The 14,399-nt window shown below is 41.4% G+C and overlaps 1 protein-coding gene across 1 annotated transcript in view; it reads left to right on the forward strand.

The window, feature by feature from the left end:
- MEI1 (meiotic double-stranded break formation protein 1) overlaps positions 1 to 14,399 on the forward strand; it is a 2,282,292-nt gene that overhangs the window by 93,409 nt on the left and 2,174,484 nt on the right. Inside the window, exon 3 of the mRNA XM_044073933.1 lies at positions 3,728 to 3,931. Within this exon, the coding sequence (XP_043929868.1) occupies positions 3,728 to 3,931 (204 nt within the window). The remainder of the gene's footprint in view (positions 1 to 3,727; positions 3,932 to 14,399) is intronic.

Below are 14,399 nucleotides of genomic sequence, written 5' to 3' on the forward strand. Positions count from 1 at the left end.
TTTGGAATGGCATCAAAGGCCTTGGCCAGATTGAGGCAGGCTGTATGAACTGCCTTGCCCTCATCCACAGCTCTGGTGACTTACTCAAAGAAGTCAACCAGGTTGAGCAGACATGATGTACCTTTCACAAAACCAAATTGCGTGGGATCTAGAGTTTGGAAATTCCCTATATCTTTGTTAATTAGGTTAATGATGATGCACTCCATAGCCTTACATATCAGACTTCTCAGGCTAATGAGGCGATAATTCCCAGAGTCTGTAGTCACTCCCCCTTTATGGAGGGGGATGACTTTAGCAGTGTGGCATTCGGTAGGGACAAAGCCTGAGGTGAGGCTGTGAGTGAACAGGCCAACAGGCCACACAGATGTGGTGCCAGTTCACTTTATAGTTCATGTAGAACACAGCCAGGGATATTGTCGGGTCCCATGGAAGCTGTATTCTTGGTCTTGGACAATGCAGCTATGCTGCGTGCCTGGCATTCCTCCGGTATTGTGATTGATCCTTTGGGGGGGGAGGGGTAAAGTTGGCACTGAATCTGTCGGCCAGTATATTGGCAATATCTGTTGGCTCAGTATAGGAGGTACCATTGTGCAGTAACTCAGAGCAAACCTGGGTACTGCCATGGAGATTCTTGATATAACTATAGAAGTCTTTGTGGTTGTTTTAGTGTGTGCTGCAATTCTGCCTTCATAGCTGGCTTTAGAGGTTTTGATGAGGGATCTTAACTTTTTGGGGGGATTTCCAGTCTTGAGATTTCACCTTTTTCTGTAACAGTTTCTTCCTTCTGTTGCAGAGTTTATTAATGGCAGGGGACCACCAGAGTGGTTTCCTTTTTTTGGAGGAGAGTGTCTTGTTTCTGTTGGTTATGGCTAGTTCCATGCATTTATGTACATGTTTGTACAGTGCATTCGTGTATGATTTGGCAGTCATGCATCTATTTTCCATTAACATAGGTGCCATGAAGTTAGCCACCTCTGTTTTTAGGTGCCCAAAGTCAGCTTTGGAGAAGCTTTTCATGGTAGTTACCTTTTCGGGGGATGTGGGTGAGATGTGGATTTCCATGGTGATTAGTTTGTGGTCGGATCTAATCAGGGGGAATTGACTATTGGTGTAGAGCAACAGTTGCCCTTGTTAGTAATAATCAGGTCAAGGATGTTGCTTTCTCTAGTGGGGGTAAGAATGAGCTGGTCCAGGGCACTGGAACTGATGAAGTGTATTGGTGCATGAGTAGTTTTCCCAGTTGATGGAGGGGTAGTTGAAGTCACCTAGTATGAGACTGTTGGGTTGGAACATAATAGTTTCCAGGGTGCTTAAGAGCATAGAGTGAGAGTTGTGGGACATGGTTGGGGACCTAGAGCAGGCTACAACTTAAATCGCCGTCTTACCCAATGTTAGTAGTACCTGAAGTATCTCAGAGGCATTATGCTGGGCTACTAGTCTGGAGGTGTACATATCCTTTATGAATATGGAGACACCACCACCTTTTGAGCTTCGGTCCATGTTATGGGACCGAAAGGTGTGGAATGAGTTACTACCTGGTAGCACTGGGGTGCTTTCTGCTGCTTTAAACCAGGTCACTGTTACAGCACAAATGTTGATGTTCTCCATTTTGAGGAGTGCTTCGAGCAAATGCATCTTGAGATTTAGACTTCTAGCGTTGAGCAGCATGACCCTCAGATTGCATTTATTTATAGCTGTTACAGTGGTAATTGGGTCTTCGGAACATTGCCCTAAAAGGCACTATAGTAGTGGCAAGAGCCGTAGCCAATATCCAGAAACCCAGGAGTGACAGATGCAGGCCATCTCTGGCAAAGCAATGGGGTCTGTCAGTCATGTCATTCTCAAGTATACAGATACTGGATCCCCTTAGAATGACACCAGAAACTTAGCCAATTGTTGAAGTCAATCATTTTCTGCTTGTACTGTGGTATCGTTCTGGGCAATGGTAGGATGCTGCTCAAGGCTAGGGTCATACCTGCCTGGGCCACATAATCCAAGAGATCCTCCGTGTCTCTTTTCATGTAGTCCAGAGAGGTGCGTCTCAGGTCATTCACACCCACATGGACAGTGACAGAGTCATAGTTGTACTTGTTGTGGAGTGACCTGAGTGCATGTGTTATGTGTCGGATTCTGGCACCTGATAGACAGCTGACTGTTATCTTCTCCTTATTCAACCTAGTGAGTGGGACATCAGTCTGCCTCACTATCGAGTCACCTATGATTAGTGTACTGGGCAACCTGTTTTGCCTTAGAGGCTTAGGTTGAGGGGCACACTGTGTAGGTGAGCTATGTGTCTTGTGGTTTGTGCTGTGTTGTGATGGTCGAGTGTGTTTCTGCCTTAGAGGTCTCTGCTGTTTGGGTAGATTTCTATTGAGAGCCTCCGCAAAGGTGTGTGTGTGGTTTGTGTTTTTATGTGAGAGCTGTGATGGTGGGTGTTCTGCAGGGCTATGTATTGCATGTGGTGTGGTGCAGGTGTTGATCTTCTCCTCTTGACCAGCTGTTCTGGTCTTGGCTTGATAGTGCATGGCTTCCAGTTTGGATATATAAATGCATCTCTCACAAGTCTGAGTGTTGGGACGTAAGAGGAAAGGGTTGTCTGTGTACATGAGGCAGTTGCTACACTGCCTCAGAATGCCCAAATTCACCAGGTTAATAGGAGAAAGCACAGGGAACTGTAGAAGGGGTGGTCATTATTACTAAGTACTGGAGCTGTTTCCTTATATATTCCCTTTACAGGAAAAATGTCATTCAAGGTGTCTGAGTCTGTACAGAGCACTGCCAAACACTTGAGGGCAAACTAATTCATAGACCCTCAACATTTAAGGATGAAGTATTTTTTTAGGCAGATATTCTGAAGTTAGGAAGAAATCAAGCAGTACTTACTGAAAAATAAAGAATTAGCTTGTCAAGAATGATGAAAAGAGGGGAGTCACATGAATGGCTACTGCCTGGCTACTACTAATGCTGGTCTCACAGCTTCACTCTGTTGGGATAAAATATTCTTTTGCTTCTTCTCTCACCAGAAGCAAAATGTTAGCACCAATCCTAAGAAGAGAAGCAGGCCACGACCTGTTTGGTGATCCACAGTCTTGTCCCAGATGATGCAAGCGTCAGTAGGCTTGTATCCTTTTTCTGGTAGATGCCTCAAATAGCAACCAGTTACCCGACCAATCAGGTATGTTAAGCACAGACACTCACTCTCTAACCAGAAAGTGTCTGAAACGAATACACTCTGCTCCTCCTCTCACCAGGATCAGAATATAAGCACAGATTCCAAGATGTCACCTATAAAGCAGTTATTAAGCTGTTAATATCAAAAACAGTAGAAAACGTTTGTACATGGTATTGGAACTTTGAGATAAACTCTTCATTCCTTCTCCTTCAATTTTCATTAGCTGCTGCTTCATAAATTTTGAATTAGAAGTCTATGTCAGACTTCTAAATGTTATGTCTGTCCTTGTTCTTGTATCACATTTGGAGAAAGTAATGAGATTATTTGCATCTCTTATGAATTTATATAGTATTAGAAGTAATGACATCTGTTGTAACTGAAAACAAATTCTCTTTTAATTGATGTTTATGCCCCAGACAGACGTAAAAATCTATAATAGTGTGCTTTCAACTTTACTGTGTAGCATTTTACACCTCTTAATATAGTTTTAATAATTAGTGATTATTTTAACAGGCTTTAATATAATTACTCTTTTCCCATGTTTTTCTTTTATAGCCGCTTTGCTGGAACAGCTGTCAATGGGTCTACTTTTTCCAGATGAGGGAGTGAAGGCCTCTGTATGTTACATTTATGGCAAACTGTATAGTTTACCATCAGCCGTGGAAAAGCTCACCACTCACTTCACAGAGAAACTTTGTAGTCTTTTCTTGTCCACCTTGGAGAATGCCCAGTCCAGGGAGCTTCAGATCAACTGTTTAGGTAAATTGGAATTAGCAAATGAAAAACAAAAGATTTATTTTCTATTGTCAGAATGATGAACACAGTGATTACAGAACAGGCCCATTAATATCTCCCTGTCTACATGCTGTACATTCACAGAACTATTCACCTAATTCAACCTTAGCCATTGTAATGCGATAGCCTTCTTAATTTCTCTGTTTGATTATGGTTAACCCTAAACCCATATTAGCAGAATAGTTTGCTTTGCAAGGATCAGCACCACTTTTGCCTTTTGGAATAGTTACTAACTTAACTGCTACATACTGTGCAGTCTTTGTTGGGGGAGGGCTGTTACAAAAATACTGCAGATATCTGGAGAATTTTTCTTTTGTTTCATTTTGTTTACACTGATGGAAGACATGAAGGTTGGTGCCATTAGGGGACTGCACCAAATTTTATGGATCTCTGAGTCTGCCATCGGATAAGGTAGAAAAGGCCAAAGGTCTTGAGACTCGGGATAGTAAGAAAATATGAAGTTGGGAATTAAGAGCTACCAAAAAAATGCCTGTTAGTCATTGTAAAAAAAGAATATTTGTTACATCTGGCCAACAAAAGGGTGAATGCATACGTTCGGGGGGGGGGGGGCAACAACACACTATCTGGTGGCACAGAATCTGCACAAGATTGACAAAAAATGAGAAGGAAAAATAGCAAATACACAGTTTATGATTTTTAATGATAGATGCCTTTTCCTGTCTGAGCAAATTATGTGAAAGGATGCTGCTCTTTATTCTCTACACTTTTGTGCAAAAGGCTATTTATGTTTGAAATGTAGCAAAGAAACTGACTGCAAGTATTAAAGAAAGAGAAAAGTGATTTCTGAGGGCATTAAAAAGAATAAACAAACAAGGCTTCCCCAATAATGCCGAAAAGAAGAAAATAGTCATTTCAGAAGCAGCAGTAAAAAGATAAGAGAGTTATACTTTCAAGTGAGCTGTGGGATATGCAGCCACCATAAAGATGTTAATAAATGTGTAGAAGCAAAATGCACGATTTGATGTTGTCAATTGTCATTCCATCCTCAACTGTGTGGTTTGGGTCCAATCCTCAGATCTGACTCGGATGTTACTTTAGCTCTTGGCCACCAAAAACCTCTTGAGCTCTTCCTTTACCCATAATGCACTAAACTCCTAACATACCTCAGAACTTGTTTGCTGATTTCACGTTTAGACGCTCAAGCATCTTAGAGTGGGAGATAAGTTTAAAATATTTTGTAAATTTTTCTGTTACTTCAAATTCTAGTACTTTCATTCCTCTAATTTATAACCTTTTCTATACCTCCCCATATTTTACACACTTTTACTGTGTACTTCTGCTTACTATTTTTGGTAGGTCCTCCTCCCTTCCCTTCTTTTCTGTAGTTTACACGGTTAGTGCTACTGTTTATTACCATTGTTGGTGTAATACCCTTTTTTCTGGTTAACTCTTTCCTAAAAAAAAAAAAAAAATTGGTTTACTTCTCCATAGTATTGCTCTTTTCTTGTAAGAGTGATGTCAGAAAAAGGATGGAAAGGTCCATCTAGCTTTAAAAAATGCCAGAAATGTGGGTACAAGTTGCCCTTGTCTGATGCACATGTTTTATGTGCATATTGTTTGCGGCTGGACCATCTAAAAGTTGATTGCTCTATCTGCAAAGCCTTTAATCCCATATTGATCAGAGATAGAAAGAATAAGCTTATTTGGAAAGGACTACTGCCATCGTCTTTCTCAGAGGCTACTTCTGGAGCTCATCTCCCCCCAAACCAAAACATAAGGAGTCTTTAAAAAAGTCTTTGGTCCCTTCTGGTTTTTCAATGCCAACATCGGATCCTACATATGAGCCTCCTAGAAAGATGTATTGCAGGTCGGATCCAAAGACTACTCCAGTTCAGCCGGACTAGAAAGAGGCTTCCTTGGATCCTAGTCTGTCAGTTTCAAAGGGTTTGCCATGAACTACATATTCTCCTTCATTGGATCCTGTGCCTTTTTGGTTCCATTCCCATTCCTCAAGATCAGCCACCATTCCAAACCTCCGTCGGTCATTTCCTCTTGCTCTTCCAGAAGTCTGACCAAGGCTGAAGTGGATAGGATGATGAGGAAATTTCTCTCGGCACAGATACAGATGGGTGTTCTCTTGACTCCGACTCCCTTGGGGCGATCATTTTGGAGTCCCTCGATCCTGAGCCTTCTGGGTCCATCTGCATCAGATCCAAGCATGTTCTGAATTTCAACTCCAAAGCTTCTTCTGATTGCACCGACTCTGACTTCTTTGAATCTGGATGACTCTTGGAGCTGAAGCATCCCTGTGAGATCTGAGGTGATAGTGTCAACTCCAAAGCTTTTGCAGCCATTTCTTCCCCTCGGAGCTTTGACATGGGACAGCTTGGCTCCGACTTCTGCTTTAGGTGGATTTCCTATGGGGCAGAGGAAGCCAATGACGCAGAAGCGTGTCTTCTTGGCTCCATTGTCTTCCTTCTCCCTTGCGTTTTCTGCCTTTGAGGTAGTGAAGAGAGTGTTCTCTGCTCCGGCTGGACAGGCAGATCCTAACCCCTTGGATCTTCTCTCTGCATCCTGTGTATCTTTGCACCTTTAGCCATTTCATTCTCTGCCGCAGGGACAGCCATCTGAAAGTATCCAGGATACTCAGCAGGGTTTTTCAGTCTCTTTCAGTACTTTGAAGCTGGCCCATCTAGCTCCTGGTTTACTCTACCTGCTGATGAGCTCATTGACTTGGCCTCTGTGCATGGAAGGAGCCTGATTCAGTTGAGCCAATCCCCAAGAAACCATATCAGATTCTAGCTTCACCAGTAGGTAGGGAATACTGGAACAAGGAAGTGCCCATAGATGCTATGGTTATGGTGGCAGCCACAATGATGGAACTTGCAGAGCAAAGTTCCTCTGTGCATCTTCCTAACAGCGAGTCTAGGGTGTTGGACAGATTTGGGAAGTATGCGTATGCTTTAGTGACGTTTGCCCTTAGGTCACTGAACTATTTGGCACACTTTATAAGACTTCAAAGGGATTTGATAAAGGAACTCGGCTATCCTTCAGGCTGTTTCTAATTTCTCCATTAGGCTTATCTCTCATGCAGCTAAAGGTGTCTCAAGGGCAATGGGTTCAGGCATTTCCATTAGGAGGTATACCTGGATGCACTTGTGTCATTTTGCAGAGCCCTTCAAGTCTTCGTTCATCAATGCACCCTTTGATGGCAGTTCTTTGTTTAGCCCTAAAGTTAAAGACACACTGTCCAGGATGGAAAGACCCTTTCTGGAGTGGGTACATTTCTTGACTCATCAAAGATCCATCTCTAGGAATCAACAAGAAGGTTGAAAAATGCAGTTCCAAAAATCCCAGGGTCCTTTCCAAGATTACATGGAGAAAGTTTCTCAGAGGGGGATCTCAAATGGACGACAACACCCACGTGACAGAGGGAGCCTGCAAAACCAGGGATACAGAGATTCTTTCTTGGCTAAACAGTACCAAAGCACCTAAAAGGAGGCCTGATTGTTCACCTCTGGAGGCAGTCGGAGGCAATTATCCCTGCACCAAAGATCCTGGCTAGATTTAACAAAAGATACATGGGTGCAGAGGATTATTTCCAGAAGTTATATAACTCCATTTTCCCTACCACCTCCACCTGTATGCAAAATTCCTGATGTTCTACTCAGTCAAAGGAAAGCAGCGGCACTAGAAATACAAAAGCTGCTAGAAAAAAGAGTAGTCCAAGAGGTCCCAGCAGACTAGATAGATTATGGAACTTACTCAAGATTCTTTTTAGTGCCAAAGAAAACAGGGTGGAGATCAGTTCTGGATCTCAGTAAGTTGAACAAAACAGTTTGACACACAAAGTTTTGGATGTTTGTGCTTCAGTCTATTCTGCTTTTTCTAGACAAGGACGACTGGATGTGCTCAGTAGACCTTCAGGATGCTTACTATCACATAAAAGTGAACAGACAATCTAGAAGTCGTTTATACTTCCGGCTGGGAGCCAGTAACTACCAGTTCAGAGCACTACCCTTTGGCCACACCTCAGCCCCCAGGGTGTTCATCAAATGCATGGCAGTGATAGAAGCTCACTTGAGACTGCAGGGATTCTGGGTGTTTCCATACTTAGATTACTGGCTATCCCACTCCACAAAAGGGGAGCCACAACTGATCCTGGGAACTATCGCTCTATTAGCCTGACAAGCCTGGTCTGCAAGGCTATGGAATGTATCATCATGGGACTCATAAACAAAGACATTGGTAACCTCCAAACTCTGGACTCCACCCAGTTTTGGTTTGTGAAAGGCAGATCATGCCTTCTGAAACTGATCAACTTTTTTGAGACAGTCGCCAAAGCCGTAGACGAGGGTAAGGTGGTTCACACATCCTATCTTGACCTTGCCAAGGCTTTTGACACCATCCCCCATTCTGGAATTATAGTTAAACTCACTAAACTAGGTATAAATCCCTACATCACAAGATGGGTTGCCAACTGGCTCACTGACAGAACCCACACTGTAAATGTTGCAGACTCCAAATCTTACTTCAAACCAGTGACAAGTGGAATACCACAGGGTTCAGTCCTGGGACCTCTTCTGTTTGGTATCTACTTCTCTGAAGTACAGGCTAACACAGGAGGCCTGTGGCTAATGAAGTTTGCAAATGACTGCAAACTAGGAGCCATAGTTGAATCCCCAAATGATGTGGACATCCTACAGAAGGCCCTCACTGAGACAGATGCCTGGTGTCAGAGGCATGGCCTCAAGCTAAATGCCAAAAAGTGCATTGTCATCCCCTTTGGTAAAAACTCTGTACCCATGAACTACCATGTAAACGGCAGTCTACTTAACACCGAATGTGTGATAAGAGTCCTTGAGACCCAGGTGGACAGTAGTCTCTCCTTTGATAATCACATCTCCACAGTAGTCAGGAAATCCTTTTATGTGGCACACCTCATCACAAAAGTGTTCTCATCCAGAAAAAAAGAGGTCATTGTTCCCCTCTACTCAGCACTCATTAGACCCATTATAGAGTACAACGCCCCTTTTGGAATGTACCTCACAAGACATCTGCAGCAGCTGGAAAGGCCACAGATGTACCTCACAAAGAGGATTACTGGCCTTAAACAGATGCCCTACACTGACCATCTCAAAAAACACCAGCTTTACTCTGTAGCATATCGCCTACTCTGAGGAGATCTCTGCCTAACATATAAAGCTATGTTAAACCCAGAACTGTTGGATATGCTACACCTAAAGAAATCCCAATCCCTCCGAGCTACACGGTCTAGGGACCTAAACCTTGTCACCACAATAAACAGGACATGCTGGAGATATAGATTCTTGTCCCAGAGACTTCCTATACTCTGGAACAAGCTACCCATCTATGTCAAACAAAGTTCCTCATTAGCACTCTTCAAGAAAAATCTTGATGAGTGGATGGGAAATAGGAAATACACCTCGAGGATCACTTCTGTGGCTCTGCCCGACAGGGGCACAGGAAATTAACTTTCTTGGGTGGTGTAAGCCAGGGAACCTTGTTGGCTAGGCTTACTTAGGCCCTTGGGCCGATAGCCTAGTGCCTACCTATGACCCTATAACTGCACTAATCAAGCATCTAGTAATAAGAGAGAGAGAGAGATCAAGTACTCCAGATGTGCTGTCTTCTGGGACTAACTATAACTTACAACAAATCTCTGTTACAGCCATCTTAAACAATAGAATTCATAGGAGCAGTTTTCAACACAGTTTCATCGACAGCTTCTCTTCTTCTTTCAAGAGTGCAGACTATCAGATTCCTGGTCAGAAACATAGTTCACAGAACCACAATTTCAGGCCATTTGATTCTTCAAGCTTTGCGATCAATGCCAGTGGCCATAGTTTTTAGTCCCTCTGACAAGATTTTATGAGAATTCTTTAATGGATGTTGGCAACTCAATAGTTGATTTTTATCAATGCATGTTAGACCAAGTAAGAATCACTCAAGCATGCAAGAGGTACCTTTACTGGTGGATTCAATCAAATCAGTTCCTACAAGGCCACTGTTTTGTTTTCCCTCAGTCCAAGGATGCAGTGACCACAGATGCTTCCCAGATTGGTGGGGGGGGGGGGCACTTCCTGGGAAAGGCAGTCCAAGGCACTTGGTCTGCCAAAGAGGCCAATACCCATATCAGTATCCTGGAAATTAGACCGATACTGTTAGTGTTGCAGGCCTTAGACTCTCTCCCCTTTTGAAACAGTTGAGATACAGACAGACAACATGTCAGTAGTCTGGTACATAAACAAGGGGAACCAGGTCATATCCCTTGTGTAGAGAAGTCCTCAGAGTGTGGCAATGGGAGATCTCTTCTAACCGCTTTCTAATAGCACTGCACATTCTAGAGAAATCCAATGTGATAGCAGACAAAATGAGCAGGTCCATTTTGCAACCACATGAGTGGTCTCTCAACATGGAAGTGACAGAAACAATTTTCCATCAATGAGGCCAGCCTTGCTACAATCTTTTTGCATCTCCCCTAAACAACAAGTGCAGCAGCTTCTTTGCCCTGATCCTTCCACTGGAAGAATGACTGAGGGATACCCTCAGTCTCCTCTACGCCTATCCCCCAACTTCCCTAATTCCCAAATTTCTGCAGAAAGCTGCCCGGTTGAAAAGCAAAGTCATCCTCATTGCACCTTACTGGTCTTGACAGATTTGGTTCATCTTCCTTTGGCCTCATCTACTTTGTCCAACTTGGATTCTGGATCGCATCCCAGTCCTCCTGCCTCACCCAACAGGCATGATTAATCTGGATATCTCAAACCTCAAACTAACAGCGTGGTTTCTCCAATTCCTTTAATACCCAGACAACTGATTCTCTCTTCCCCTGTCTAACATATACTTTTATCTTCCCATAAGGCTTCAACAAGAAAATTTTAAAGAAGTAAATGGAAAAGGTTTGTTTTTTTGGACACGTTAGAAACACATTGCTCCATTCTCAGCTCCTGTACAGAGTATTCTCAAGTTTTTTGCAACAAGTTTTAATGAGAGAGCTAGCTCCTCAACAATTAGAATTCAGTTAACAGCAATTTCCACTTTCATATTGGGTTTGAAAATTCTTCCTTAGCTTCATCTAATTTTTGTAAGGCTGTTTTGAGAGGCACCTCATGTTGAGGCCTCCCTATAAAGACCCCACTTCACCATAGGATTTAAATCTGGTAATGCAGGCCTTAATTCATTCCCCTTTTGACCAGCAGCAAAATGTGATCTTAAATTTCTGACCTGGAAAACTATTTTTCCAGTAGCCATTACCTCTGCTAGAAGAATTTCAGAACTTTTAAGCATTGTCCTCTAAACCTCTGTACTTGATTTTCCATGAGAATAGAGTATCATTACATACCAGTCCTTCTTTTCTTCCTAATGTGGTGTCAGAATCCAATATTAACCAATCCATTAACCTGCCAGTCTTCTTTCCTAAATTTATGAACAAAGGTGAATATATGCTGCATTTACTGAATGCTCACAACGAGTTACATTTTTACTTACAAAAAAAAAACAAAATAAATTAGGAAGACAGATCAATTATTTGTTTCCTTTGCATACTCTAAATTGGGCAAATCAGTTGCAAAGATAATTCTAGCCAGATGGCTGATGAATTGAATATCATTTATCTACAACAAATTGGGCCTATCCTTACCAAGACCTTTAAAAACCCCATTCAGCTAGGTCCATGGCTATTTCTTCAGTGTTTTTATCTAGGGTTTCCATGGATGACATACATGCTGCTGCAACTTGGGCCAATCCTCATACCTTTATTATTCATTGCAAACTAGATCTGGTTTCCAGGGGAAGAGCAGCCTTTGGCTCAGCTGTATTCAGGAATATCCTTCCTTAGATTCCACCCAGGAATTTAGGTAGCTGGGAACTGTGCCAACAGTTGAGGATAGAGTGAAAATTGACAACATCACATAAAGACGTTATGTACTCACCATAATATTCCATCTGTGTTGTCCATTTTCATTCTTCCTCAACTCCCCACCCACTAACCCCCAACCTTTTTCACAGTTAATTTCTGGAAGCATGAGAGATTATAAGGAGCTCTAGAGATGGCTTCTTAGGAATTTTATAGTATTACTTCCTACTTTATTTCAAACAGCAAACAAGATCTGAGGTATGTTAGGGGTTGGTGCATTATGGGTAAGGGAGGATCTCAAGAGCTCAAGTGCTTTTTGGTGGCCATGAGCTAAAGTAACAGCCAAGTCGAATCCAATGATCAGATCCAACCCCAACAGTTGAGGAATAATGAAAATGGACAACACAGATGAAGCATTATGGTGAGTACATAACTTATTTTTAATCCACAGGTTATGTTGCATTCCATTCCTAGGGACAGCATGATTCTGCAAATGTTGCTGTTATGTAATAAGTAAGAGCTCATCCATTGGATAAGAAAAATAAAGCTTTTATTTGGAAAATTACCTAAGGCAACTTTGCATCCTTTCAGCCAGAAGGCGAATGATGCAGTAGTAACAGACTTATTAGGAGAAGCTGCTCTTTGTAATCTTCAGCCTAGTCAGGTTTCAAAAGAGCAGATTGCACATACAAAAAATCATTTTTAGGGCTACCAATGTATTGCTGTGTAGCTATAGTATGCTGTTGAGTCGGAGCCAAGGATTGGCTCCGAACCCAACCAGTAGGAATGAAGGATGAGATGGGCAACAAACATAGAACATTATGGTGAGTACATAACTTCTTTTTTTCAGGATGGTTATTCAGCGGAATATCCAGGACAAAGGAAAAGAGTACTTATATTAATTGCAGGAGGCGCTCCAATAGTTCATAGGTTCATAGGCTAATACTAGGCTATCTGCCCCAGGGCATTTATAAGCCTAGCCAGAGTGTGTTTGACTTTCGCCACCCTTTTAGATTAGTACAAACAACAGATGATCTCTCCACAGCTGATAAAAAATCCTTTATTCACTGCAGTAGTAAGCGCTTTCGCGTTGTTACAAACGCTTCATCAGACTTATAAAACAAATATATTCACAAACTTCTTTTAAAGCATTCACCAATTTAAAACAACCAATCAAAATACTAATGTAAAATGGTCAATTTCATCACTTTCAAAATAAAAGTGTATTCACAATTGTGTGTGCCTAAAAAGAAGTACCTCTTGCCAAAAGTATGTATGTATATATATATATATATATATATATATATATATATATATATATATATATTTAAAAACATGTGTATAAAAAACTATATATACTAACTCATTAAAACATGTAACAACATATAAAAAATACATATCAAAAACATTTTTGAAAGAACACACTTAATAACAATGTATTATGGTGACTATGCTAAAATTATTTTATGGCTCTAATGCTTGTATGGACGTGCTCCTAAAAATGGCTTTAAAGTAACCTTCTCATTAAGTCCTCTCCCTTTATGTGCCTGTAGTCTCATGATCCACCGATTTTCACATTCTTCAGTATAATTTTTTATATTACCTAATCTATTAGTCCTTTTCACTAACTGTACTACACTGAACCTAAATATATGTGAGGTACCTACACTTAAAATGTGCCTGGCTAGGGCATTATGGTCATCTTCTTTATTAATGGCATATATGTGTTCTCTTACACGTTCTCTGAGGCTTCTATTCATCTTGCCTACATAAAAACAACCATATACTTGGCACACAGCCAAATAAACTAAATCTCTGGACCTGCAATCAGCATAGAAATCAAAATTGAACACCTTACCTGTATCAGCATGAGTATAGACACTATTTCCAGACATATAAACACATTGGTTGCAATTTGTTGTAATATTTACACTGAGAATAACAATATGAGAAAAGGACGAGGGAGACCTTATCTAAATAGATCTGAAGGCCACAATGTAAGTGAAGGGAAGAGAGAATCTAGCACTAATGTAAATAGGATAACCATACCATATTCAAACATGAATACGAAAATTAAGGATATAGTAACTAGTAATTAGAGTATTCTAACTAGTGATGATAGTATCTCTTATATAGTAGGTGAAAGACCAAATTTTACCTATAGAAATATGAGATCTCTAAAAAGGTTGATTTGTTATGAAAATAATGCCAACAATATACTTCTATCAAATAGGAAGGGTACGTTACCTTGCAGAAATTGCAACCAGTTATTATAATTTACATTAGTATTTTGATTGGTTGTTTTAAATTGGTGAATGCTTTAAAAGAAGATGTTAAGTTGTCTATCTCGCCTTCATTCTTGCTGGATGGATGGGATCGGAGCCGATCCTCGGCTCTGACTCGGCCAATACTAAAGCTCGAGAGCTAATTCCACCGGCTCGAGGCTCCCCCATATCCCACAATGCTAGGCGGTAACTCCCCAGATCTCGTTTGCCGCTTAGCTGACGAGGTACTTTTCCAACCGGCTCTGCAGGTTAGTTAAATTTATAAAAGTTTTACTAAACTTAGACCCCCTTTAAGTTAGTTTTTTGG

The sequence above is a fragment of the Protopterus annectens genome, chromosome 1.part0 (assembly GCF_019279795.1).
Source record: "Protopterus annectens isolate FY-2018-M chromosome 1.part0, PAN1.0, whole genome shotgun sequence".
In the NCBI taxonomy this organism is placed as follows: domain Eukaryota; kingdom Metazoa; phylum Chordata; order Ceratodontiformes; family Protopteridae; genus Protopterus; species Protopterus annectens.